At 45.3% G+C, this 24,548-nt stretch overlaps 1 protein-coding gene across 4 annotated transcripts in view; it reads left to right on the top strand.

Moving 5' to 3' along the window:
* Positions 1–1,656: 1,656 nt before the first annotated feature.
* The window catches only part of BICRA (BRD4 interacting chromatin remodeling complex associated protein), a 45,536-nt gene continuing 22,644 nt past the window's right edge, over positions 1,657–24,548 (top strand). For 2 of the 4 annotated variants that reach the window (XM_072123796.1, XM_072123792.1), the window contains exons 1-2: positions 1,657–1,916; positions 4,636–4,790. In XM_072123796.1, the coding sequence (XP_071979897.1) occupies positions 4,775–4,790 (16 nt within the window). In that variant the 5' untranslated portion in view covers positions 1,657–1,916; positions 4,636–4,774. The remainder of the gene's footprint in view (positions 1,917–4,635; positions 4,791–24,548) is intronic. The other 2 variants (XM_072123793.1, XM_072123794.1) reach the window with 2 other exon arrangements.

Here is a 24,548-nt window from a genome sequence, read left to right as displayed (position 1 = left end):
TTCACACAAACTCATCGTGTGAATGCGCCCCAAGAGAAATGAGCGCTGCTCACCCCTAATTTCTGCATAGAAAATAGAGCTGCACGTTGTGCTCACCGTACTGAGCCTGGGTGCCATAAACGGCAATGAGGGACGCATATCCGGCCACAAATTTGCGACCATATATACGTCCCCATACGTTTGTGTGATTGCAGCCTTAAGCAGCGTTCACACACAATTCAAATGCAGCATGTGAACGCGGCCTCCCTACAGCTCCTGAATTAAAAGGGTTATCCAAAGGTTTTCAAGAACAGCGTGAGGGCGCATTCCCCACGACGCGTTGCGCATTGCGTTTTTGATGCATTCCACTGGCTTCAGCTTAACATCTTAACAGCTTTACATGCTAAGGTTACATCGAGTTTCCACTGCATCTGCTAAAACGCAATGTAACCTTATCATGTCATTAAGGCTAAAGCCAGTGGAATGCATCAAAAACGCAATGCACAACGCGGGGCAACGCATCATGTGAATGCGCCCTGACACCTGACTATGGTTTGTGCCGGTATTGCGGCTCAGATGTATAGAAATTAATGGAGCTAAGTTGCCCTATCGCACTCTACGCCCTACGTACAATCCCTCCTAGATGGGGTGTGTATACACCCTACGTACAATCCCTCCTAGATGGGGTGCGTATACGCCCTACGTACAATCCCTCCTAGATGGGGTGCGTATACGCCCTACGTACAATCCCTCCTAGATGGGGTGCGTATACGCCCTACGTACAATCCCTCCTAGATGGGGTGCGTATACGCCCTACGTACAATCCCTCCTAGATGGGGTGCGTATACGCCCTACGTACAATCCCTCCTAGATGGGGTGCGTATACGCCCTACGTACAATCCCTCCTGGATGGGGTGCGTATACGCCCTACGTACAATCCCTCCTAGATGGGGTGCGTATACGCCCTACGTACAATCCCTCCTAGATGGGGTGGGTATACGCCCTACGTACAATCCCTCCTAGATGGGGTGCGTATACGCCCTACGTACAATCCCTCCTAGATGGGGTGCGTATACGCCCTACGTACAATCCCTCCTAGATGGGGTGGGTATACGCCCTACGTACAATCCCTCCTAGATGGGGTGCGTATACGCCCTACGTACAATCCCTCCTAGATGGGGTGGGTATACGCCCTACGTACAATCCCTCCTAGATGGGGTGCGTATACGCCCTACGTACAATCCCTCCTAGATGGGGTGGGTATTTGGTGGTATGAACCCTTGGGGGCAGATCTTTCACGATGCCCACATGAGATCCCGCAGGACGCCGTTATGCTGCGCTTTGTTTTTATCCGTGATGTGACCGTATCCCGCACCACAGGCAAAATCGAATCAAATTTCAAATATTTATTGGTTTATAAAAAATATATGTAAGTCTTTGTATAATGTCACCCCATGGGGCGAGGGGGCATTGTCACCCAAGCTCTAGGACTAGTGCAGGACCAGCAGACTTTAGGACTTGTCCCTCCATCTGAGTGGAGGGAAAGCTGTGTCCTGCAGGCAGTGCCCAGTGTGAGGAGGGCACAGCGCTCCCGGACCCTCCTATTTGGGTGGGTTCCATTGTTTTGGAGGAGGGGAGAGAAGGGGAGGAGACTCCTGAGTGGGAAGTGAGGAAAAAAAATAACCCTCTCCGATCAAAAAAAAAATTTTTTTTCAATTTCCGTCCCAAAAAATTGGAGGAATAAATTTTTGTTGATTTGATTGCGTTGTGTGGAGGGCAGTGCCAGGCCCGGGCCCGGAGCTATGCCCGCCGCACTGCCACCATCTCGTCAGGCTTTGCGCTAACCCTCTATGTGTCTAGGCCACTTGGGTCCTGCATTGAGAGCCCGTGCTGGGATGACTTGGAGACCCCGGGCCGACTGCTGCTCAAACACCGCGGTGAGTTTGTTACAATTGTAGCGATTTCTCTTTAAATCTCTATAACTCTGCCCTCACCTGCACCCTCAGCGGGAGCAGCCGGGGATGGGGGAAGAGGGGGAGCACCCGGCCCCCACTTACACCCAACTACACCCCTCCTGTCCCTGCTCTCCTGCATCTCACCCCCCTCTCTCTCCCTCTCCTCTGCTCCCTGTCACGTCTGCAGGATGCAAGATAGTGGGTGCTGCCTGGGGGGATCAGCATCCCCCCAAATCTCATGACCCCCCTTCCAATAGCCTGGGGCACACACATCCCCCTGTATATAATGTGGGGGGGATCAGTACCGTCAGTGCACCCCCGTATAGGAGCCCTAGGTGCTCTGCTGCCTGCAGGGAGCCCATGTACTGCCGGCACCCAGGGCCTTCACTGCTGGACAATGCATTGGTATTGGAGGGAATTGGGGATCCCCCTATATACCAGCTATGATGGGGGGGGGGGGGGGTGTCCCCTTTTATTTGCATTGTGTATAATAAAGAGAGAGTGCTCCAATGCAGCCACTGAACACGCACACCCATATATAGTGTCTTCTATTGTGCCTATAAATTCAGGGGTCACCCTTAAACCCTGAGCTCAGAAGCCCCCTGATATATATAAGAATATGGCTATGATCTACATTACATGTACTGAAGTTTTGTGTAGCCCAGAGGGTTTATGGATTATAGTCCGACTGCTTCCTGGTATGACTGCTGGAAAGGAGACGGTGTAAATGTCAAGAATTTGTTAGACCTGGGGAGAGGATCCCTATAACAAGCTATCTGCTCCTTGATAGCTATGATTAGGTGTACACTATATAATATCATGTACCTGGTGATTATGAAAGGAAGGATGTCTACCTAGATTGATTGAGATTGGTTGTAGTTACTTTTACTCAATCTAAATATTTACATTGGTTGTATTTACTATTATACTATTAGAATTTTATATATACATGCTCTACCTGTCTGTCATATCCATATATATGTACCCACTGTTGTATCTAAAGGTTCTCCCTTAAACTTGTACTATACATCGGCTTCCTCAGACCCATGTAACCTTCTATATTTACATTTGGTTGTATTTGCTATTATACTATTAGAATATATATATATATATATCTTTTTATGCTCTACTCATCTGTCATATCAGTATATGTACCCACTGTTGTATCTGAAGGTTCTCCCTTAATCTTGTACTATACATCAACCTCCTCGGATCCATGTAACCTTCTATATTTTTAGAGTCTGATATGTAGTTGTTTGTATGTAATGTCCTTTATGGCTGCTAGGGTTAGGGGTGTCCTTTTAACCCATTGTACACCAATGACCCTGGTGTACAGACAGTTAACCCCTTTGGTAAGAAGCTGTGATCTGGGCTTAAAAGCATAACTTTTAAGACTATAGTAAATTGTTGTCGCCTCTCGTATACCAGGTGTGTATTGTGTGACATATTTAAGTTCCTCCAGGCAATTTTGGCATCTGATTAAAGACTGAATTAGCACACGATGGGGATTTTTTTAGTCATTCATCTCTAGAGGGATTAGGGGTTTCCCTTTAACCCACCTTTGTTTAGGTTGTAGTCTGGATTTGTATTTCATATTTGTTCACGTTTTTTGTTTTTCATTAAATTTGTTTTTAGATTTTTAAACGACCAGGACGTGATTATAATTATTTTCCATTGCATATATAGCACCAGCATGTTCTGTTGCTCTGTGCGTACATCCATTATTCCCTGTCTCTAATAAGACCATCTCATCTACAAAATTGGGTTTTTATTTGTTAGGGAATCTGAGGAATTCAGACTATTGAGAAAATATGATTAAGTATTAATTCTATACCAGTACTGGCCTGGGTCATAGGAAGTTTCATTGACATTGATGGATGTCAAGTAGGATGTTGGGTTCCATTTTTAGGCCCATTTGTAACCTGTGTCCACATCATGTATAAAACTACATGATATAATCTTCCCCATAATAAGTAACGCCCCATTCACACTGGCAGATCCCAATAATTTAACTGTTATATTGGCATTGTAGTCATATATTAATCTCCAGGTACCTACCTTCCTTCAAGACTGCAGTCTTTACTGTGAGGAAAGTCTGTGAAGGACTGAATGCAGGAGTCGGTAAACATTTGTCTGGGTGAAAAATATGAAAAATTTGACGGTAGTGGGAAAGTGGATGCTATATAAAATAGTGGAATTTGATTGTAAATGTATAGGCACATAGCCAGTATCCACAGCAGATGATCTGCATGGAATTGCATGCAGCAATTCTGCTGCAGATTATAGTAGTATCTTTGAATATTCCCCAATTCTACATAGAAATTGCTAAGAAGTTGCTCCAGATTTTTTCTGACTGCTGGGATCATAAGAATAGGACCCAGAGTCCACCTTTTAATGGAGTACCAGGCATATATGTCTTCTGCCGCATGTTTTATGTCTATAAAACATCTGAAGAGACTTTGCTGTCTCTACCAGTGCATAGTATTAAACAGTGACCATGCACTCCATTCAGTGGGCTATTCATTTAAAGGGATTGTCCAACCTAGAACCTCTAAGCCTAGAACATGTATATGAAAAGATTGGACCAACCTTTAAAAGTGACTTCACCCTGGGATGAATTATTTTTGCAGTGGATGATGACTTTGAGACCCTTTGTAAAACCTTGCGAAAATTGATTGGCTATTTATATTGTTTTCTGCAGGGAAAAAAGTGGAACACTACCTTGCGACTATTGCAAAACTTTCTGCCGTATTGGAGCGTCTCCATGTAGCCCCAGTATCGTATCTGGTATGTCTTGGAATAATCATGGTGGCAAAAAAAGAGAAAATCTATAGCAGAAAATGAACAATAGAAAATGTGAGTTTGGTGTTTTTAGCAGGAAAACCAGAGAAGGGGGTGGATAAAATGGTGGGATAGTTTCCCCTTTGAGATAGAGATGTATACCCTGTTATGTCCTGAATGATGAAATGGCCGGATAGTTTCATCTCGGAGATAGCGGTGTATACCCTGTTATGTCTGAACTGATTAAATGGCGGGATACTTCCGTCTCTGAGATAGCGGTGTATACTCTGTTATGTCTGGCCTGATGAAATGGCGGGATAGTTCCCCCTCTGAGATAGCGGTGTATACCCTGTTATGTCTGGCCTGATGAAATGGCGGGATAGTTCCCCCTCAGAGATAGCGGTGTATACTCTGTTATGTCCTGACTGATGAAATGGCGGGATAGTTCCCCCACAGAGATAGCGGTGTATACCCTGTTATGTCCTGACTGATGAAATGGCGGGATAGTTTCATCTCAGAGATAGCGGTGTATACTCTGTTATGTCTGAACTGATGAAATGGCCGGATAGTTTCACCTCAGAGATAGCGGTGTATACCCTGTTATGTCCTGACTGATGAAATGGCGGGATATTTCCCCCTCTGAGATAGCGGTGTATACTCTGTTATGTCCTGACTGATGAAATGGTGGGATATTTCCGCCTCTGATATAGTGGTGTATACTCTGTTATGTCCTGACTGATGAAATGGCGGTATATTTCCCCCTCAGAGATAGCGTTCTATACTCTGTTATATCTGGACTGATGAAATGGCGGGATAGTTCCCCCTCAGAGATAGCGGTGTATACCCTGTTATGTCCTGACTGATGAAATGGCGGGATAGTTCCCCCTCAGAGATAGCGGTGTATACCCTGTTATGTCCTGACTGATGAAATGGCGGGATATTTCCCCCTCAGAGATAGCGGTGTATACCCTGTTATGTCTGGACTGATGAAATGGCGGGATAGTTCCCCCTCTGAGATAGCGGTGTATACCCTGTTATGTCCTGAAAGATGAAATGGCGGGATATTTCCCCCTCAGAGATAGCGGTGTATACTCTGTTATGTCCTGACTGATGAAAAGGTGGGATATTTCCCCCTCTGATATAGTGGTGTATACTCTGTTATGCCCTGACTGATGAAATGGCGGGATATTTCCCCCTCAGAGATAGCGTTCTATACTCTGTTATATCTGGACTGATGAAATGGCGGGATAGTTCCCCCTCAGAGATAGCGGTGTATACCCTGTTATGTCCTGACTGATGAAATGGCGGGATAGTTCCCCCTCAGAGATAGCGGTGTATACCCTGTTATGTCTGGACTGATGAAATGGCGGGATAGTTCCCCCTCAGAGATAGCGGTGTATACCCTGTTATGTCTGGACTGATGAAATGGCGGGATAGTTCCCCCTCAGAGATAGCGGTGTATACCCTGATGTCTGGATTGATGACATGGGGGGATAGTTCCCCCTCTTAGGTAGCGATGTATACCCTCTTATGATGAAATGGCGGGATAGTCCCCCCTCTGAAATAGCAGCGTATACCCTGTTATGTCCTGACTGATGAAATGGCAGGATAGTTCGCCCTCAGAGATAGCGGTGTATACCCTGTTATGTCTGGACTGATGAAATGGCGGGATAGTTCCCCCTCAGAGATAGCGGTGTATACTCTGTTATGTCCTGACTAATGAAATGGCGGGATAGTTCCCCCTCTGAAATAGCAGCGTATACCCTGTTATGTCTGGACTGATGAAATGGCGGGATAGTTCCGCCTCTGATATCGTGGTGTATACCCTGTTATGTCTGGACTGATGAAGTGGCGGGATATTTCCCCCCTCAGAGATAGCGTTGTATACTCGGTTATGCTGGAGTGTACTTTTGTCTCTTGTATAAGTCTTCAGTGGTGGGCGTTCAATGTCACACATACTTGACACAACCCTGTACAGTTGTCAAATTCCATTTCCCTTTTTTTGCTTGTTTTTGACTGAATTTACGACTTTTGACTGACAGATGTTTGGGCTGAACCTACTATGTTACTGGTGAAAAGACAACCTATGTATATGACCACTTCAATTAAAGAGGTTTCCCAGTGAATAAAATCTTCTGTTTATTTTTGGGGGTACAAAAATTATATATGTTATTGTATGTGTCGCTTATCTCTGCTCTTTATTAATGACGTGCTATAGAGATGTGACCACTGAAGGCAATCTCTGGTGGATTTATTATGTATACAATAGCTTTTTATTATAATGACAATTCAGGGGACTAGGCAACGCTTTGGGATTTCATTATAGCCGTTTCCACATATAATATTTATACGCCCCCCCAAAAAAAGTCGCTCATACATGTGGATTATGGAGGGCGATGAGAGATCCATATTGAGAATGTTTTGCCATGTTTTTTAGAAAGTTTTTTTTCAGTGGTAATGTTTGCCTTGCATATCATTTGAGACTTGGGCCTCCATCTTTGATGAGCAGAATATAAAGCGATAGGCGTTATCTTGTTGCTATGAGCAACTGCTTCCAATTTTCCGCCTATCACGTCTGTTTTGTGAACGAATCGTGGTATTTGTGCCATGCACCAAAAATAACTTCAGGTGTGTGCTATAATTGACTTGATAAGATGTAATTACCCCACTAATAAACACATCCGCCTTCCCCCTGATATGAGATTGTAGATAATGGGAGTCTAAAACCGAAATCCCCTTCACCTGAGGAAGTCACTAGCCGGGCAGTTTTTGAGAAAACGGCACATTTTTTAACTAAAAACCACAGCAAAGCGCATCCCTTGCGGTTTTGTGCTTTTGTTGTGGTTTATTTTTTTCTCTCTGTGACTTTAATTTGGGAAAATTATGGCATAACAAAACATTGTATAACCTCACGAGATCTTGGGTTATACATAGAAAACTGTTTTACGAACATTTCTTTGCATGGTTTTTGAAGAAAAACTTGTGGTAAAGTTGTGAGGAGACGTCATTTTATGACAGAAATGTCAGTCCGTTGTCCTATGGTTTTGTGATGGCAGCGGTGTTGGTTGTCAGTAAAGCAGCCTGTACACATAAAATACCTGTCAGCTGAATGCTTTTTTTTGGGGGGGGGGATAGCTGAGGCACCCCAAACTCTTAAAATTATTGGTCTACTAGGTTTTCCCATACACTAAGTTAGGCGCTATCTACAGGTTAGGGCCTAACTTGCTGATCGGCAGTGATGAGACTCCCACAGATCACGAGAACGAGGGGTCCGATGGGGTCTCGGGTACCTCAGTACCATCACTGAGACCCCCACCTATCAGCAAGTTAGGCCCTATCCTTGTGGTTAGGGCCTAACTTCATTTGTGAGGAAATCCCTTTAAGAGTTTTCTGACTAGATTTTTACACAAAAGGCCACTTCAATTTAGAGATTTTTCTTTTGCATGTGAGGCGGTAGTAGTCTTTTATGTCATGTGAGTCATTATTGTATTCTCTTTTTACGGTATGAGGTATGTACAGAAACCTGAACATCTGTGTAGCATTAGGTGTACTGTGGTCTCCTCGCCATATGTCAGGGCTGGACAACTCCCAGGAACCAGTTAGTCATTGTGCTGAGATGTTTGCCACCATGCTGAACTTTTTTTGCCATTTATTTCTGTGAAATGTTGTATGGCCTTGGAAAAAAGTTGCAGCTTTATTTGTATTGTGTGGTTCTGGTCTGCATGGTGCCACTTTCACCAGTTTTTATCCCATTAAATTACCAGTCCCATTACTCAGTTACGGTATAGAATATAATTTGTAGCGTTACTTTTATGTGTAATCTCGCCTATTTATTTATTAAAGAAAAAAATCTCCTTCGAAGTCCTATGAAAATGAGAAGAGTCACATTATGAGGCTGAATTGGGCGCATAAATTCAGATGTCTCTATTTTAGGCTCTACAGTATTGAAACATGCTGGAGATATGGTGATTTGGAACACTAAATCCTTACAGGTCCTTACGGACTGGTGGTTTAGTGTCCCAATTGCCCTTTATGAAGTTCGTCCGTGGCCACTATTAAGATAAAAAACTTTATACTTACCTTGGTCTGGTGCTCAGTGCGCCAGCGCAGTTGCTCAATGAAGCTGGCAAACTACACCACGGATTTACTGCGCATGTGCCATTGTTACGGAACATGCGCAATTAAGTCGGGGTGTAGCTCCCCGGCTTCAATGAAGAACTGCAATGGCCAAGGAGCATAAGAGATGAGACGTATGCGCCTCATCAGACTCGTCTCTAGGTAAGTACAGGCAGTTCCTGGGTTACGTACAAGATAGGTTCTGTAGGTTTGTTCTTAAGTTGAATTTGTATGTAAGTCGAATCTGTATATTTTATAATTGTAACCTAACTCAAAACTGTTTCTGTCCTCTGTGACAATTGGATTTTAAAATTGTTGGATTGTCATAAAAACCAGGGTTAACAATAACAATTCATTACAGACACTATTGATAACTGTTATAGCTGATTATTGTAGCCTGGGGGTATAGTACAGTAAAATACCAAAATCCAGAGATCCGTTTATAACTGGGGGTCCACTGTAAGGTGTTCTTACGTAGGGGACCGCCTGTATAAAGTTTTCTTTGTGGGCGCATAGGGACTTGGTGAAAGGTGATTTGGGACACTAAACCACCGGTCCACAAGGACCTTTGGGTTGTTTATAGTCCCAAATTGCCATGACAGGTGCTCTTTAAGATAAGAATCTTGTCTGTCGGATCACACCAGACTTGTGGTTCTGTGAACCAGAGTGTCGGAGATGCAGGCAGGCACAGAAAAAGGCGGGAACTGGATTTTTATCTACTTGTGTTTCCAGCTATGTGTAACTTCCTCTATCCCCAGTTCTGTAGGTCACAGAATCAGAAGCCTGGTGTGATTTGAAAGATGAGATTCTTATCTTCAGTATGATACAAGAACCATGTTTCTAGGTACTTCTGTGCCTAAGAGGGCTACTGAAATGATGCCTCTCCTTCAGCCTCCGAAAGTGACTCATTCCAGGCAAAAATTTCACTCTCGGCTCATGTTGTTAGTTACTTAGGGTAAAGATTGTATTCACACATTGGGGCTCATTAACTTACCCGTCTGGAGTTCACCGAAAGTGCATTGTCCAACGATAATGCACTGTTCTGCGATTCACTAAGATTGTGCGCCCGATATCCTGCATGTGAGTTACCGTCTTTTAAGTGCATTAGCTTGCGACACAATTTGAAAGTTAAAGCCCGCGCTTAGTCCTGTTAAATACATGTCCATGCTATGCAATCCCCGAAAAAGATGAACAGTCCGACAAAAGTGCGATCCGCGACCCTTAGTAAATGAGCCCCATTGTGGTTGAATCCCAGCAAAATAATTTTATTTTATTTTTTTTTAATGTAAGGCGGGGGTTAAAACCTATGATCGTATGTGGCTGGGATGGTCATAAATCCCTACGATGTTCTTGATTTTGTGTTTGTTTTTTATGGGCTGTATTTGGTTTAGGTGAAAATCTGTGTATAAAGGAGCCATAAAAATGGTTGTATGTGTAAGAGATGTTCATTGTGGTTCTATGCGATTCCAGTCCATTAATAATATATATTGAGTTGTTTGGACTTTATCCATGTATTATGTGCCAGTCATGATGGGGTTTGTGCGGTATTTCCGCCTTCTCCGTAGGGTTCACAGGTCAGCGTAGAAACCATCAAACATGCATAATGTGACGGTGCCCGTAGGCTGGCACTCACCCGGTTGCCCTCTTTGAAGCAGTTTTGCCACATCATATGCTTTTTCTTGGAAGGACTGTCTCCAAGTTGTCTCCTTTTTAACAGGAGTGTCTTCCCCTATAGCTGTTATACGATGATGAATGTATCCTTAGATTTGTGTGGTCAGTTTCTTCTTCCTGTGTGTGTATTGCCCCTTATGTCTTTATCCTATCAGTGCCATGTAATGTTGACAAACGCGTCCCTTGCCGCTTGCACGGACACTCGCCACCGTTATAATTGTCATGTCGCTGCCTTTTCCCAACATCTTAAAGGGTCACCTAATTGTGTTAGCTAGAAATTGATCCGTAAATACGGATGGGATGCGGATGACGCCCGCTGTGGTATCGGTATTATTCAAGTTCCCATAGACTTCGAATAGGAATCGGACCTACCCCGATAAAGAATCCTATAGGCAAGTTTACCTAATTTATATCATCTAGAGATCTTTGGATGTGCCAAATTCCACTGTGGTGAAAAAAAGGCTAAAGTCCATCTCTTAAACAGTTTGGGTAACTTGTCCACCCCATACCACAGCAAGCCTTGGCTCCATGGCACGTCTCCTCACCATGCTTACAATTTGTGAATATTTCCATCAGTCTGTACCCCAAGGGACTAAGAGACATGTGCACGACGGAAACTCATTAAGATCGTCACCCTGTTGCCCAGTGCTGGTTACAGCGGTGGAAAAACTACATGTTGTTCCGCCAGGCAAAATGGGCTGTTTTCTTCCCAAAATAGCTTGTGATGAGCGTGGGTCGTGTGTGGCACTCCAATTCGGCAGAGCTGCAATACTGGCACTGACCATGGTCAGGGGAGGCGCTGTTTTTTTTGAAAGATGCAGCCATGTCTTTCAACCCTTGGACAACCCCTTTAATGGTCTGTTTGTAGTGATGGATGGAGAGTGAGTGTCTTGCTTGGTCATTGTATTTGGGCAGGAGGTGTGCGGGCACTACCATGTATAAGAGGCCTGTATGCCAGGGTAAGGGCAGGTCGCTTGTACAGCCAGCTTTCCTGCCTAGAAATAATACGCGGTGGATGTTCAGCACAAGTATTTCCTGTCTGATGGTTCTCCGTGCCTGCCAGGAAAATAGGACGGAGCTGAGGCGCTGGCTTTTACCTCCTACTAAATGCAAGGGTGCACATACGTATCCTCCGCCGTCTCACCGAACCTTCTAAAAATAGAAAACCCTGCGAGAGAGGGAAACAGAAATGCAGGGTTTTTTTTTTTTTTTTGCATTTTCTGCTTTATTATTTTGCCCATTATGTGCCATTTTATTGATCATCTCGTTTTTTGTTGTTTTTCTTTGTTGCATTTTTTTCATTCCTTTTTTTCTCTTCTTTTTGAATTTTGTGTTTTTATTTTTTGTGGTATGTGGGGAAAAACTTCAGTTGCTCCCAGGAAACCACCAACAAGCCGGCAGCCGCCGACAGATCTCCTTATGGCTTTCTTTATACCTCTGTTATGGGCAGCGTAAATGCCACATAATAATTAAAGGGACCTTTGCAACCGTTTTATGTTTATTTTTATTGCGCTAGTGAATCGACAATGAAGAAGCAACTTTGCCGAGTCTTTATTATAAACCCCCAGGCAGTTTTATGTCTGCAGTTGCTTTGCTGACTTGCGTCACCGTGGTAACAGACAACAAGCCATTTTTGTGTAGTCAGGTCCTACTATTACCCGCCCCCCTTTTTATTTCCTCTTCAAACTTCTATTTTAGACTTCTGGACCAGACCACACGAGGCTTGTTGTTACCACAGGCGTTGTATAGTAAATAATGGTAAAAAAAAAAAGTACTGGAAGAACTTTTTATTGAAATTTATAAATGTTTTTAGGGCGGGCGGTTTTAGCTAAAATTAAAATCTGAATATTTTTTCTGTACAAAAAAAGGTGATTGTTTCTCCTCTGATTTCTATGATTCTATGTACACTCCAATTTTTATAGGTTTCCAAGCTCTTGTTACTATGCCCACAAATTCTATAAATTGGATCTTCTTATTTGCCTTCTTCTTACACTGCCAGTACCCCAAATTTTGGAACAGGTTCTATGCCTGCCTGTAGTCGCAGCTCAGGCAGAGATTTTCTAGTGTCGTAAGTGCAGTGTGTGGGGGGTGGCCACTCGCTGTTGGGTGGGCACGTGCTTCTGCTGGTGTGTGTCGGGTGGCCGCTCCCTGTGGGTTGGCTGCTTGCTTCTGCCGGCGTGTGTTGGTTGGCTGCTCGCTTCTGCCGGCGTGTGTTGGTTGGCTGCTCGCTTCTGCCGGCCTGCTCGCTTCTGCCGGCGTGTGTTGGTTGCCTGCTCGCTTCTGCCGGCGTGTGTGGGTTGGCTGCTCGCTTCTGCCGGCGTGTGTGGGTTGGCTGCTCGCTTCTGCCGGCGTGTGTGGGGTGGCCCCGCGCGCTTCTGCCGGCGTGTGTGTGGGGTGGCCCCGCGCGCTTCTGCCGGCGTGTGTGTGGGGTGGCCCCGCGCGCTTCTGCCGGCGTGTGTGTGGGGTGGCCCCGCGCGCTTCTGCCGGCGTGTGTGTGGGGTGGCCCCGCGCGCTTCTGCCGGCGTGTGTGTGGGGTGGCCCCGCGCGCTTCTGCCGGCGTGAGGTGGACTTGTTATCAGTATATAATTCCGTATACACCAGAGGAGTGCGCATTGTCTACTAGTCGATAGTAGTAATGTACAAAAAATAAATCGGTGCTGAGCTCATCACAATGTCACCAGGAAGTGGACGGCAGCGTCTGCCTGTCAGGAAGCCGCGATCTTGTTTAGTCCTGACGAAGATTGACTTCCTGTATTGTAATAGCCCAGGGCGGCCGTGGGGTTATTACATCAGATGCCCGGGCACATTCGTTGTTGTTTGTATAGTAGGGATTTTCAGTGACATTGGAGGCACTTTGTCCCTCATCCCCCGTGTCCTGTCGGGTTTTCCCTGCAGCATAACGTGGCATCCATTGTCCTCCGTAGTGGCTGTACCTCCTATTGTTTCTATTTCGGTCCTGCAGGGCTGACAGCTGCTCCGGACACAGCTGACTGCTTTACCAAATGACGATGGGAGTCCTATACAAAGGTGCGTGCGGCCTGGCGGCTGCATTCTCGTGCTGCACATTACATGCACTTCTTACATTCACCCAAAGGGCTCACGCGCATCCTCGGATATTGCAGCCGCTTACGGCAAAAATAAAAATCTGAGATTTCACCATTTTCTTATCTCGATGAGAGAGCAGAAAATCTCTTCACGATCTGCAAGAAAATCTCCAGTGAATCCACATGCGTTGGCGAGTGTGTGTATGTGGAAGCGCTCGTAGCAGCTTTTACCCACATGTAACTGCGCAAAAATCTGCACTTTTTTATGTTCCTGTCATATTCCTATTTGTGTTATGTTTAGTTGTGTGTTTTTTTTTGTTCACATACGATTCTTACATTCTTTTAGTCACTTGGAATCGGAAGTAATTTCCAGGAAAAATCTGCAGTCCATAGATTTTAATGAAAAAAAAACAAAACGCACCACGGAAGAAAAGTGGCCCGATTGTTAACACCTCCCCTTTATACAACAATTTTCGTACGGGGGAAAAGAACACATGACTTTTTCCAAACCACATTTGCTCAAAAGTTCTTGTGGATAGGCATGGAAAATTTGAACAAGTTGGTGCAGATGTTGCTGTGGATTCAGTGGCCTCCGTGGCGCCTGGTGATGTCGCTTATTTTAGGTCACCAGAATTATAGATAGATTTTTAGTCACCTATTTCGGTTGGCTGGGACTAGACCCTTCATAGAGGACACAGATGAGTAAACATTCTCCATAGGATTGCGTTTCGGGAGTCGTTTAGGTTGTGGCTGTGCATTGGTAACAAGCGGTAAGTGAAGCGGGTAGCAGTAATGGCCGCCGCCAGTGCTGTCGGGTACCAGGTGTATATCCGCTTTATAATCTCTATAATTAGATGAGTGTGTCGGGATGCCGGTTTGTCAAGGTCTGGTGATGCCGCCACTTTCTAGCACGTTGGCACAGATACACATCACATTAAGATGTGACCACACGTGCAGCGACTGTACCCGGCACAAGCCACGGCTTCTACTGCTGCATTTCTGGGGTTCATGTAAACTAGCACCACTGTCTAAGATTAAGTTAGCGATAATCTGGGATTAATCTGCGGTTATATAATCTCATCAGGTGTTTCCGTTTAGTGATTATATATCTGTCTATGTATATTTTGTATATACTATAGTGACTGTAGTGTACTCTGTACATTCATGGTTGTCAGTCATTATGTGTATGTGATGTCGGGGCCTTCATCAGTTTTACAAGTGGCCTCTGTATTCGTATACATAACTACAATGAACTCTGCTAAACGTACTATGATTCAGGTCACTGCAGCAGTAATATACTCTGTGCTAGATGTGTAAGATTTGCGTTTTGTATTTGTTTTTGGTCTTTGTATGCAGTACCTATAGTGTACTCTGTGCTGCTTCTGTTATGCTTCCAGCAATGTAATAATTGGTTTCTGTGTATTACTTTCTATATATTCTGTGCTATGTAAGCAGGATTTGTGTGCGGTACCTTGCGCTGTATTCTGTGCGGTACCTTGTGGTGTACTTCGCGTTATGTGTGTGGTGCCTTTTGTGATATACTCTGCGCCGTGTGTGTGGTGCTTTGCGGTGCACTCTGCGCCTTGTGTGTGGTGCTTTGCGGTGCACTCTGCGCCTTGTGTGTGGTGCTTTGCGGTGCACTCTGCGCCTTGTGTGCGGTGCTTTGCGGTGCCCTCTGCGCCTTGCGTGCGGTGCCTTGCGGTGCACTCTGCGCCTTGCGTGCGGTGCACTCTGCGCCTTGCTTGCGGTATCTTGCGGTGTACTGTGCGGTGCCCTCTGCGCCTTGCGTGCGGTATCTTGCGGTGCCCTCTGCGCCTTGCGTGCGGTGCCTTGCGGTGCACTCTGCGCCTTGCGTGTGGTATCTTGCGGTGTACTGTGCGGTGCACTCTGCTCCTTGTGTGCGGTGCACTCTGCTCCTTGTGTGCGGTGCCTTGCGGTGCCCTCTGCGCCTTGCGTGCGGTGCCTTGCGGTGCCCTCTGCGCCTTGCGTGCGGTGCCTTGCGGTGCCCTCTGCGCCTTTCGTGCGGTGCCTTGCAGTGCCCTCTGCGCCTTGCGTGCGGTGCCTTGCAGTGCCCTCTGCGCCTTGCGTGCGGTGCCTTGCGGTGCCCTCTGCGCCTTGCGTGCGGTGCCTTGCGGTGCCCTCTGCGCCTTGCGTGCGGTGCACTTTGCGCCTTGCGTGCGTTATCTTGCGGTGCACTCTGCGCCTTGCGTGCGTTATCTTGCGGTGCACTCTGCGCCTTGCGTGCGTTATCTTGCGGTGCACTCTGCGCCTTGCGTGCGTTATCTTGCGGTGCACTCTGCGCCTTGCGTGCGGTATCTTGCGGTGCACTCTGCGCCTTGCGTGCGGTATCTTGCGGTGCACTCTGCGCCTTGCGTGCGATATCTTGCGGTGCACTCTGTGCCTTGCGTGCGGTATCTTGCGGTGCACTCTGTGCCTTGCGTGCGGTATCTTGCGGTGTTCCCTCTGCTCGCTGTTGTATACAGAGGAAGCATCTGGTTACTAGGTTGTTTTCTTGCTGTGTGCGCTGTTTTCGGTGACAGCTGGAGTCTGTGGATTGCGTAGATTTCCTGAGTCCTCCATGCTCCCTGCTCTGTGTAGTATTTCCCTTCGTACGTGCAGTATACACTGTATACCTCCTCTCTGTTCTGTGTAGTATTTTCCTTAGTACCTGTGGTATACACTGTACACCTCCTCTCTGCTCTGTGTAGTATTTCCCTTAGTATGTGCAGTATACACTGTACACCTCCTCTCTGCTCTGTGTAGTATTTCCCTTAGTATGTGCAGTATACACTGTACACCTCCTCTCTGCTCTGTGTAGTATTTTCCTTAGTACCTGTGGTATACACTGTACACCTCCTCTCTGCTCTGTGTAGTATTTTCCTTAGTACCTGTGGTATACACTGTACACCTCCTCTCTGCTCTGTGTAGTATTTCCCTTAGTACCTGTGGTATACACTGTACACCTCCTCTCTGCTCTGTGTAGTATTTCCCTTAGTACGTGCTGTATACACTGTACACCTCCTCTCTGCTCTGTGTAGTATTTCCCTTCGTACGTGCTGTATACACTGTACACCTCCTCTCTGCTCTGTGTAGTATTTTCCTTCGTACGTGCAGTATACTCTGTACACCTCCTCTCTGCTCTGTGTAGTATTTTCCTTAGTACCTGTGGTATACTCTGTACACCTCCTCTCTGCTCTGTGTAGTATTTTCCCTTCGTACGTGCAGTATACACTGTACACCTCCTCTCTGCTCTGTGTAGTATTTTCCTTAGTACCTGTGGTATACTCTGTACACCTCCTCTCTGTTCTGTGTAGTATTTTCCTTAGTACCTGTGGTATACTCTGTACACCTCCTCTCTGCTCTGTGTAGTATTTTCCTTAGTACCTGTGGTATACTCTGTACACCTCCTCTCTGCTCTGTGTAGTATTTTCCTTAGTACCTGTGGTATACACTGTACACCTCCTCTCTGCTCTGTGTAGTATTTTCCTTAGTACCTGTGGTATACACTGTATACCTCCTCTCTGCTCTGTGTAGTATTTTCCTTCGTACGTGCAGTATACTCTGTACACCTCCTCTCTGCTCTGTGTAGTATTTTCCTTAGTACCTGTGGTATACTCTGTACACCTCCTCTCTGCTCTGTGTAGTATTTTCCCTTTGTACGTGCAGTATACACTGTACACCTCCTCTCTGCTCTGTGTAGTATTTTCCTTAGTACCTGTGGTATACTCTGTACACCTCCTCTCTGTTCTGTGTAGTATTTTCCTTAGTACCTGTGGTATACTCTGTACACCTCCTCTCTGCTCTGTGTAGTATTTTCCTTAGTACCTGTGGTATACTCTGTACACCTCCTCTCTGCTCTGTGTAGTATTTCCCTTCGTACGTGCTGTATACACTGTATACCTCCTCTCTGCTCTGTGTAGTATTTTCCCTTCGTACGTGCAGTATACACTGTATACCTCCTCTCTGCTCTGTGTAGTATTTTCCTTCGTACGTGCAGTATACACTGTACACCTCCTCTCTGCTCTGTGTAGTATTTTCCCTTCGTACGTGCAGTATACGCTGTACACCTCCTCTCTGCTCTGTGTAGTATTTTCCTTCGTACGTGCTGTATACGCTGTACACCTCCTCTCTGCTCTGTGTAGTATTTTCCTTAGTACCTGTGGTATACTCTGTATACCTCCTCTCTGCTCTGTGTAGTATTTCCCTTAGTACCTGCAGTATACACTGTACACCTCCTCTCTGCTCTGTGTAGTATTTCCCTTAGTACCTGTGGTATACTCTGTACACCTCCTCTCTGCTCTGTGTAGTATTTCCCTTAGTACGTGCTGTATACACTGTACACCTCCTCTCTGCTCTGTGTAGTATTTTCCTTCGTACGTGCAGTATACACTGTACACCTCCTCTCTTCTCTGTGTAGTATTTTCCTTAGTACCTGTGGTATACACTGTATACCTCCTCTCTGCTCTGTGTAGTATTTCCCTTAGTACGTGCTGTATACACTGTACACCTCCTCTCTGCTCTGTGTAGTATTTTCCTTAGTACCTGTGGTATACTCTGTACACCTCCTCTCTGCTCTGTGTAGTATTTTCCTTAGTACCTGTGGTATACACTGTATACCTCCTCTCTGCTCTGTGTAGTATTTCCCTTAGTACGTGCTGTATACACTGTACACCTCCTCTCTGCTCTGTGTAGTATTTCCCTTAGTACGTGCAGTATACGCTGTACACCTCCTCTCTGCTGTGTAGTATTTTCCTTAGTACCTGTGGTATACTCTGTACACCTCCTCTCTGCTCTGTGTAGTATTTTCCTTAGTACCTGTGGTATACACTGTACACCTCCTCTCTGTTCTGTGTAGTATTTCCCTTAGTACGTGCTGTATACACTGTACACCTCCTCTCTGCTCTGTGTAGTATTTCCCTTAGTACGTGCAGTATACGCTGTACACCTCCTCTCTGCTGTGTAGTATTTTCCTTAGTACCTGTGGTATACACTGTACACCTCCTCTCTGCTCTGTGTAGTATTTCCCTTAGTACCTGTGGTATACTCTGTACACCTCCTCTCTGCTCTGTGTAGTATTTCCCTTAGTACCTGTGGTATACACTGTACACCTCCTCTCTGCTCTGTGTAGTATTTTCCTTAGTACGTGCAGTATACGCTGTACACCTCCTCTCTGCTGTGTAGTATTTTCCTTAGTACCTGTGGTATACTCTGTACACCTCCTCTCTGCTCTGTGTAGTATTTCCCTTAGTACCTGTGGTATACTCTGTACACCTCCTCTCTGCTCTGTGTAGTATTTTCCTTAGTACCTGTGGTATACACTGTACACCTCCTCTCTGCTCTGTGTAGTATTTTCCTTAGTACCTGTGGTATACACTGTACACCTCCTCTCTGCTCTGTGTAGTATTTTCCTTAGTACCTGTGGTATACACTGTACACCTCCTCTCTGCTGTGTAGTATTTTCCTTAGTACCTGTGGTATACTCTGTACACCTCCTCTCTGCTCTGTGTAGTATTTTCCTTAGTACCTGTGGTATACACTGTACACCTCCTCTCTGCTCTGTGTAGTATTTTCCTTAGTACCTGTGGTATACACTGTATACCTCCTCTCTGTTCTGTGTAGTATTTTCCTTAGTACCTGTGGTATACACTGTACACCTCCTCTCTGCTCTGTGTAGTATTTTCCTTAGTACCTGTGGTATACTCTGTATACCTCCTCTCTGCTCTGTGTAGTATTTCCCTTAGTACCTGCAGTATACACTGTACACCTCCTCTCTGCTCTGTGTAGTATTTCCCTTAGTACCTGTGGTATACTCTGTACACCTCCTCTCTGCTCTGTGTAGTATTTCCCTTAGTACGTGCTGTATACACTGTACACCTCCTCTCTGCTCTGTGTAGTATTTTCCTTAGTACCTGTGGTATACTCTGTACACCTCCTCTCTGCTCTGTGTAGTATTTTCCTTAGTACCTGTGGTATACACTGTATACCTCCTCTCTGCTCTGTGTAGTATTTCCCTTAGTACGTGCTGTATACACTGTACACCTCCTCTCTGCTCTGTGTAGTATTTCCCTTAGTACCTGTGGTATACACTGTACACCTCCTCTCTGCTCTGTGTAGTATTTCCCTTAGTACCTGTGGTATACACTGTACACCTCCTCTCTGCTCTGTGTAGTATTTCCCTTAGTACGTGCTGTATACACTGTACACCTCCTCTCTGCTCTGTGTAGTATTTTCCTTAGTACCTGTGGTATACACTGTACACCTCCTCTCTGCTCTGTGTAGTATTTTCCTTAGTACGTGCTGTATACACTGTACACCTCCTCTCTGCTCTGTGTAGTATTTCCCTTAGTACGTGCAGTATACGCTGTACACCTCCTCTCTGCTGTGTAGTATTTTCCTTAGTACCTGTGGTATACTCTGTACACCTCCTCTCTGCTCTGTGTAGTATTTTCCTTAGTACCTGTGGTATACACTGTACACCTCCTCTCTGTTCTGTGTAGTATTTCCCTTAGTACGTGCTGTATACACTGTACACCTCCTCTCTGCTCTGTGTAGTATTTCCCTTAGTACGTGCAGTATACGCTGTACACCTCCTCTCTGCTGTGTAGTATTTTCCTTAGTACCTGTGGTATACTCTGTACACCTCCTCTCTGCTCTGTGTAGTATTTTCCTTAGTACCTGTGGTATACACTGTACACCTCCTCTCTGCTGTGTAGTATTTTCCTTAGTACCTGTGGTATACTCTGTACACCTCCTCTCTGCTCTGTGTAGTATTTTCCTTAGTACCTGTGGTATACACTGTACACCTCCTCTCTGCTCTGTGTAGTATTTTCCTTAGTACCTGTGGTATACACTGTATACCTCCTCTCTGTTCTGTGTAGTATTTTCCTTAGTACCTGTGGTATACACTGTATACCTCCTCTCTGCTCTGTGTAGTATTTCTCTTAGTATGTGCTGTATACTCTGTACACCTCCTCTCTGCTCTGTGTAGTATTTCCCTTAGTACGTGCTGTATACGCTGTACACCTCCTCTCTGCTCTGTGTAGTATTTCCCTTAGTACGTGCAGTATACTCTGTACACCTCCTCTCTGCTCTGTGTAGTATTTTCCTTAGTACGTGCAGTATACTCTGTACACCTCCTCTCTGCTCTGTGTAGTATTTTCCTTAGTACCTGTGGTATACTCTATACACCTCCTCTCTGCTCTGTGTAGTATTTTCCTTAGTACCTGTGGTATACACTGTACACCTCCTCTCTGCTCTGTGTAGTATTTCCCTTCGTACGTGCTGTATACACTGTACACCTCCTCTCTGCTGTGTAGTATTTTCCTTAGTACCTGTGGTATACTCTGTACACCTCCTCTCTGCTCTGTGTAGTATTTTCCTTAGTACCTGTGGTATACACTGTACACCTCCTCTCTGCTCTGTGTAGTATTTTCCTTAGTACCTGTGGTATACACTGTATACCTCCTCTCTGTTCTGTGTAGTATTTTCCTTAGTACCTGTGGTATACACTGTACACCTCCTCTCTGCTCTGTGTAGTATTTTCCTTAGTACCTGTGGTATACTCTGTATACCTCCTCTCTGCTCTGTGTAGTATTTCCCTTAGTACCTGCAGTATACACTGTACACCTCCTCTCTGCTCTGTGTAGTATTTCCCTTAGTACCTGTGGTATACTCTGTACACCTCCTCTCTGCTCTGTGTAGTATTTCCCTTAGTACGTGCTGTATACACTGTACACCTCCTCTCTGCTCTGTGTAGTATTTTCCTTAGTACCTGTGGTATACTCTGTACACCTCCTCTCTGCTCTGTGTAGTATTTTCCTTAGTACCTGTGGTATACACTGTATACCTCCTCTCTGCTCTGTGTAGTATTTCCCTTAGTACGTGCTGTATACACTGTACACCTCCTCTCTGCTCTGTGTAGTATTTCCCTTAGTACCTGTGGTATACACTGTACACCTCCTCTCTGCTCTGTGTAGTATTTCCCTTAGTACCTGTGGTATACACTGTACACCTCCTCTCTGCTCTGTGTAGTATTTTCCTTAGTACGTGCTGTATACACTGTACACCTCCTCTCTGCTCTGTGTAGTATTTCCCTTAGTACGTGCAGTATACGCTGTACACCTCCTCTCTGCTGTGTAGTATTTTCCTTAGTACCTGTGGTATACTCTGTACACCTCCTCTCTGCTCTGTGTAGTATTTTCCTTAGTACCTGTGGTATACACTGTACACCTCCTCTCTGTTCTGTGTAGTATTTCCCTTAGTACGTGCTGTATACACTGTACACCTCCTCTCTGCTCTGTGTAGTATTTCCCTTAGTACGTGCAGTATACGCTGTACACCTCCTCTCTGCTGTGTAGTATTTTCCTTAGTACCTGTGGTATACTCTGTACACCTCCTCTCTGCTCTGTGTAGTATTTTCCTTAGTACCTGTGGTATACACTGTACACCTCCTCTCTGCTGTGTAGTATTTTCCTTAGTACCTGTGGTATACTCTGTACACCTCCTCTCTGCTCTGTGTAGTATTTTCCTTAGTACCTGTGGTATACACTGTACACCTCCTCTCTGCTCTGTGTAGTATTTTCCTTAGTACCTGTGGTATACACTGTATACCTCCTCTCTGTTCTGTGTAGTATTTTCCTTAGTACCTGTGGTATACACTGTATACCTCCTCTCTGCTCTGTGTAGTAGTTCTCTTAGTATGTGCTGTATACTCTGTACACCTCCTCTCTGCTCTGTGTAGTATTTCCCTTAGTACGTGCTGTATACGCTGTACACCTCCTCTCTGCTCTGTGTAGTATTTCCCTTAGTACGTGCAGTATACTCTGTACACCTCCTCTCTGCTCTGTGTAGTATTTTCCTTAGTACGTGCAGTATACTCTGTACACCTCCTCTCTGCTCTGTGTAGTATTTTCCTTAGTACCTGTGGTATACTCTATACACCTCCTCTCTGCTCTGTGTAGTATTTTCCTTAGTACCTGTGGTATACACTGTACACCTCCTCTCTGCTCTGTGTAGTATTTCCCTTCGTACGTGCTGTATACACTGTACACCTCCTCTCTGCTCTGTGTAGTATTTTCCTTAGTACCTGTGGTATACACTGTACACCTCCTCTCTGCTCTGTGTAGTATTTTCCTTAGTACCTGTGGTATACACTGTACACCTCCTCTCTGCTCTGTGTAGTATTTCCCTTCGTACGTGCTGTATACACTGTATACCTCCTCTCTGCTCTGTGTAGTATTTTCCTTCGTACGTGCAGTATACACTGTACACCTCCTCTCTGCTCTGTGTAGTATTTCCCTTAGTACGTGCTGTATACGCTGTACACCTCCTCTCTGCTCTGTGTAGTATTTCCCTTAGTACGTGCAGTATACTCTGTATACCTCCTCTCTGCTCTGTGTAGTATTTCCCTTAGTACGTGCTGTATACACTGTACACCTCCTCTCTGCTCTGTGTAGTATTTCCCTTCGTACGTGCTGTATACGCTGTACACCTCCTCTCTGCTCTGTGTAGTATTTCCCTTAGTACGTGCAGTATACTCTGTACACCTCCTCTCTGCTCTGTGTAGTATTTTCCTTAGTACCTGTGGTATACACTGTATACCTCCTCTCTGCTCTGTGTAGTATTTTCCCTTCGTACGTGCTGTATACACTGTACACCTCCTCTCTGCTCTGTGTAGTATTTTCCTTAGTACCTGTGGTATACTCTGTACACCTCCTCTCTGCTCTGTGTAGTATTTTCCTTAGTACGTGCTGTATACACTGTACACCTCCTCTCTGCTCTGTGTAGTATTTCCCTTAGTACGTGCTGTATACACTGTATACCTCCTCTCTGCTCGCCGCCATTGGGTCTGTGATAAATGTGAGGGGCACCCCAATATTATGGCACCCCTCACTGTAACAAGTCCAGCATTTAACAACTGGAGACGTTTGGAAATTGCGGTCTTACCGGATCCCCACTTTTTGTTGATGGTTTTTGTCCTTTTTCGGGCTAGGAAAAACTGCAAATTGTGGACAATCTCTTCAAATTTAGGACAGTTTGGTGAAAAGCGAGGCAATGTTATCTCCTCATACACGGATGTAGCAGGTTTGGGGTTGTCACGGCTTCTTCCATCTGCTTGATTTGATGAAATATTTGGGATATTTTTCAAAATTCCTTGCTGTCAGTGAATGGAGACAAAACTGAAGTTTTTATTATTCTATTTGATTGTATTGGGTGCTCTCCTCACGGCATAAGAGCCGGAGGGGAGTGCGGGTGCGGGAGGTGTTGATATTAGGCCGCTATCTTGGCTTCGCAGTGCTGTAATCCTAACCCCTTGCTGGCAGGGAGCAAATTATGTCAGAGGTCAAAGGGCAGCGGCATTGGGTCTGGGCGACCCTCCCTCATAGATAAAGGGCAGTCTGCGCCTGCAGTTCCCACAGTGACAGGCCGGAGATATCTGTTGTTTTATTGTAGGGGGGAGGATTTCCTTGATCCTCTCACTTCAAGAAGACAGAATATCCCTTCTTCTAGGAATCGCAGGCATGAGATCTGTGCAAACCTATAGCATGCGTCTAGTAATGTCTGACCAACCGTAATCTGGAAGACCACCTCTCTTTCCCAGACTCCTGAATGGAAAAAGTCACCATACCATAACTTATTTTGTCCTTAAGTGCTTAAAGGGGTATTTTAACCCCTTACCGACATGTGACGTAATAGTACGTCACACGTCGGCTGCCGCCATATGGAGAGGGCTCACGGGCATATTGCAGCAAACACGCATCGGTGACACCCAGCGATTAGGGCTAGCACCGATCGCAGGTGTTAACCCTCTTGATCAAGCGCCGCCATATTGGCTTAGATCGATGCTGTGACAGCCTTTGCACATTGTAATAAATGATAAATGTGGTAAATCAGACAACCTAGGGTTAAAGTAAAAATTAAACTGAAATAAATTAAAAAAAAAAAACTGATATAAATAAACAGTAAAAATTATAAACCTATTAGGTATTGCCACGTCCAGTCT

Source organism: Engystomops pustulosus, chromosome 9 (assembly GCF_040894005.1).
Source record: "Engystomops pustulosus chromosome 9, aEngPut4.maternal, whole genome shotgun sequence".
Classification (NCBI taxonomy): Eukaryota; Metazoa; Chordata; class Amphibia; order Anura; family Leptodactylidae; genus Engystomops; species Engystomops pustulosus.
Note: the sequence above shows the minus strand (reverse complement) of the source record. Positions and strands in the feature narration are given on the sequence as shown.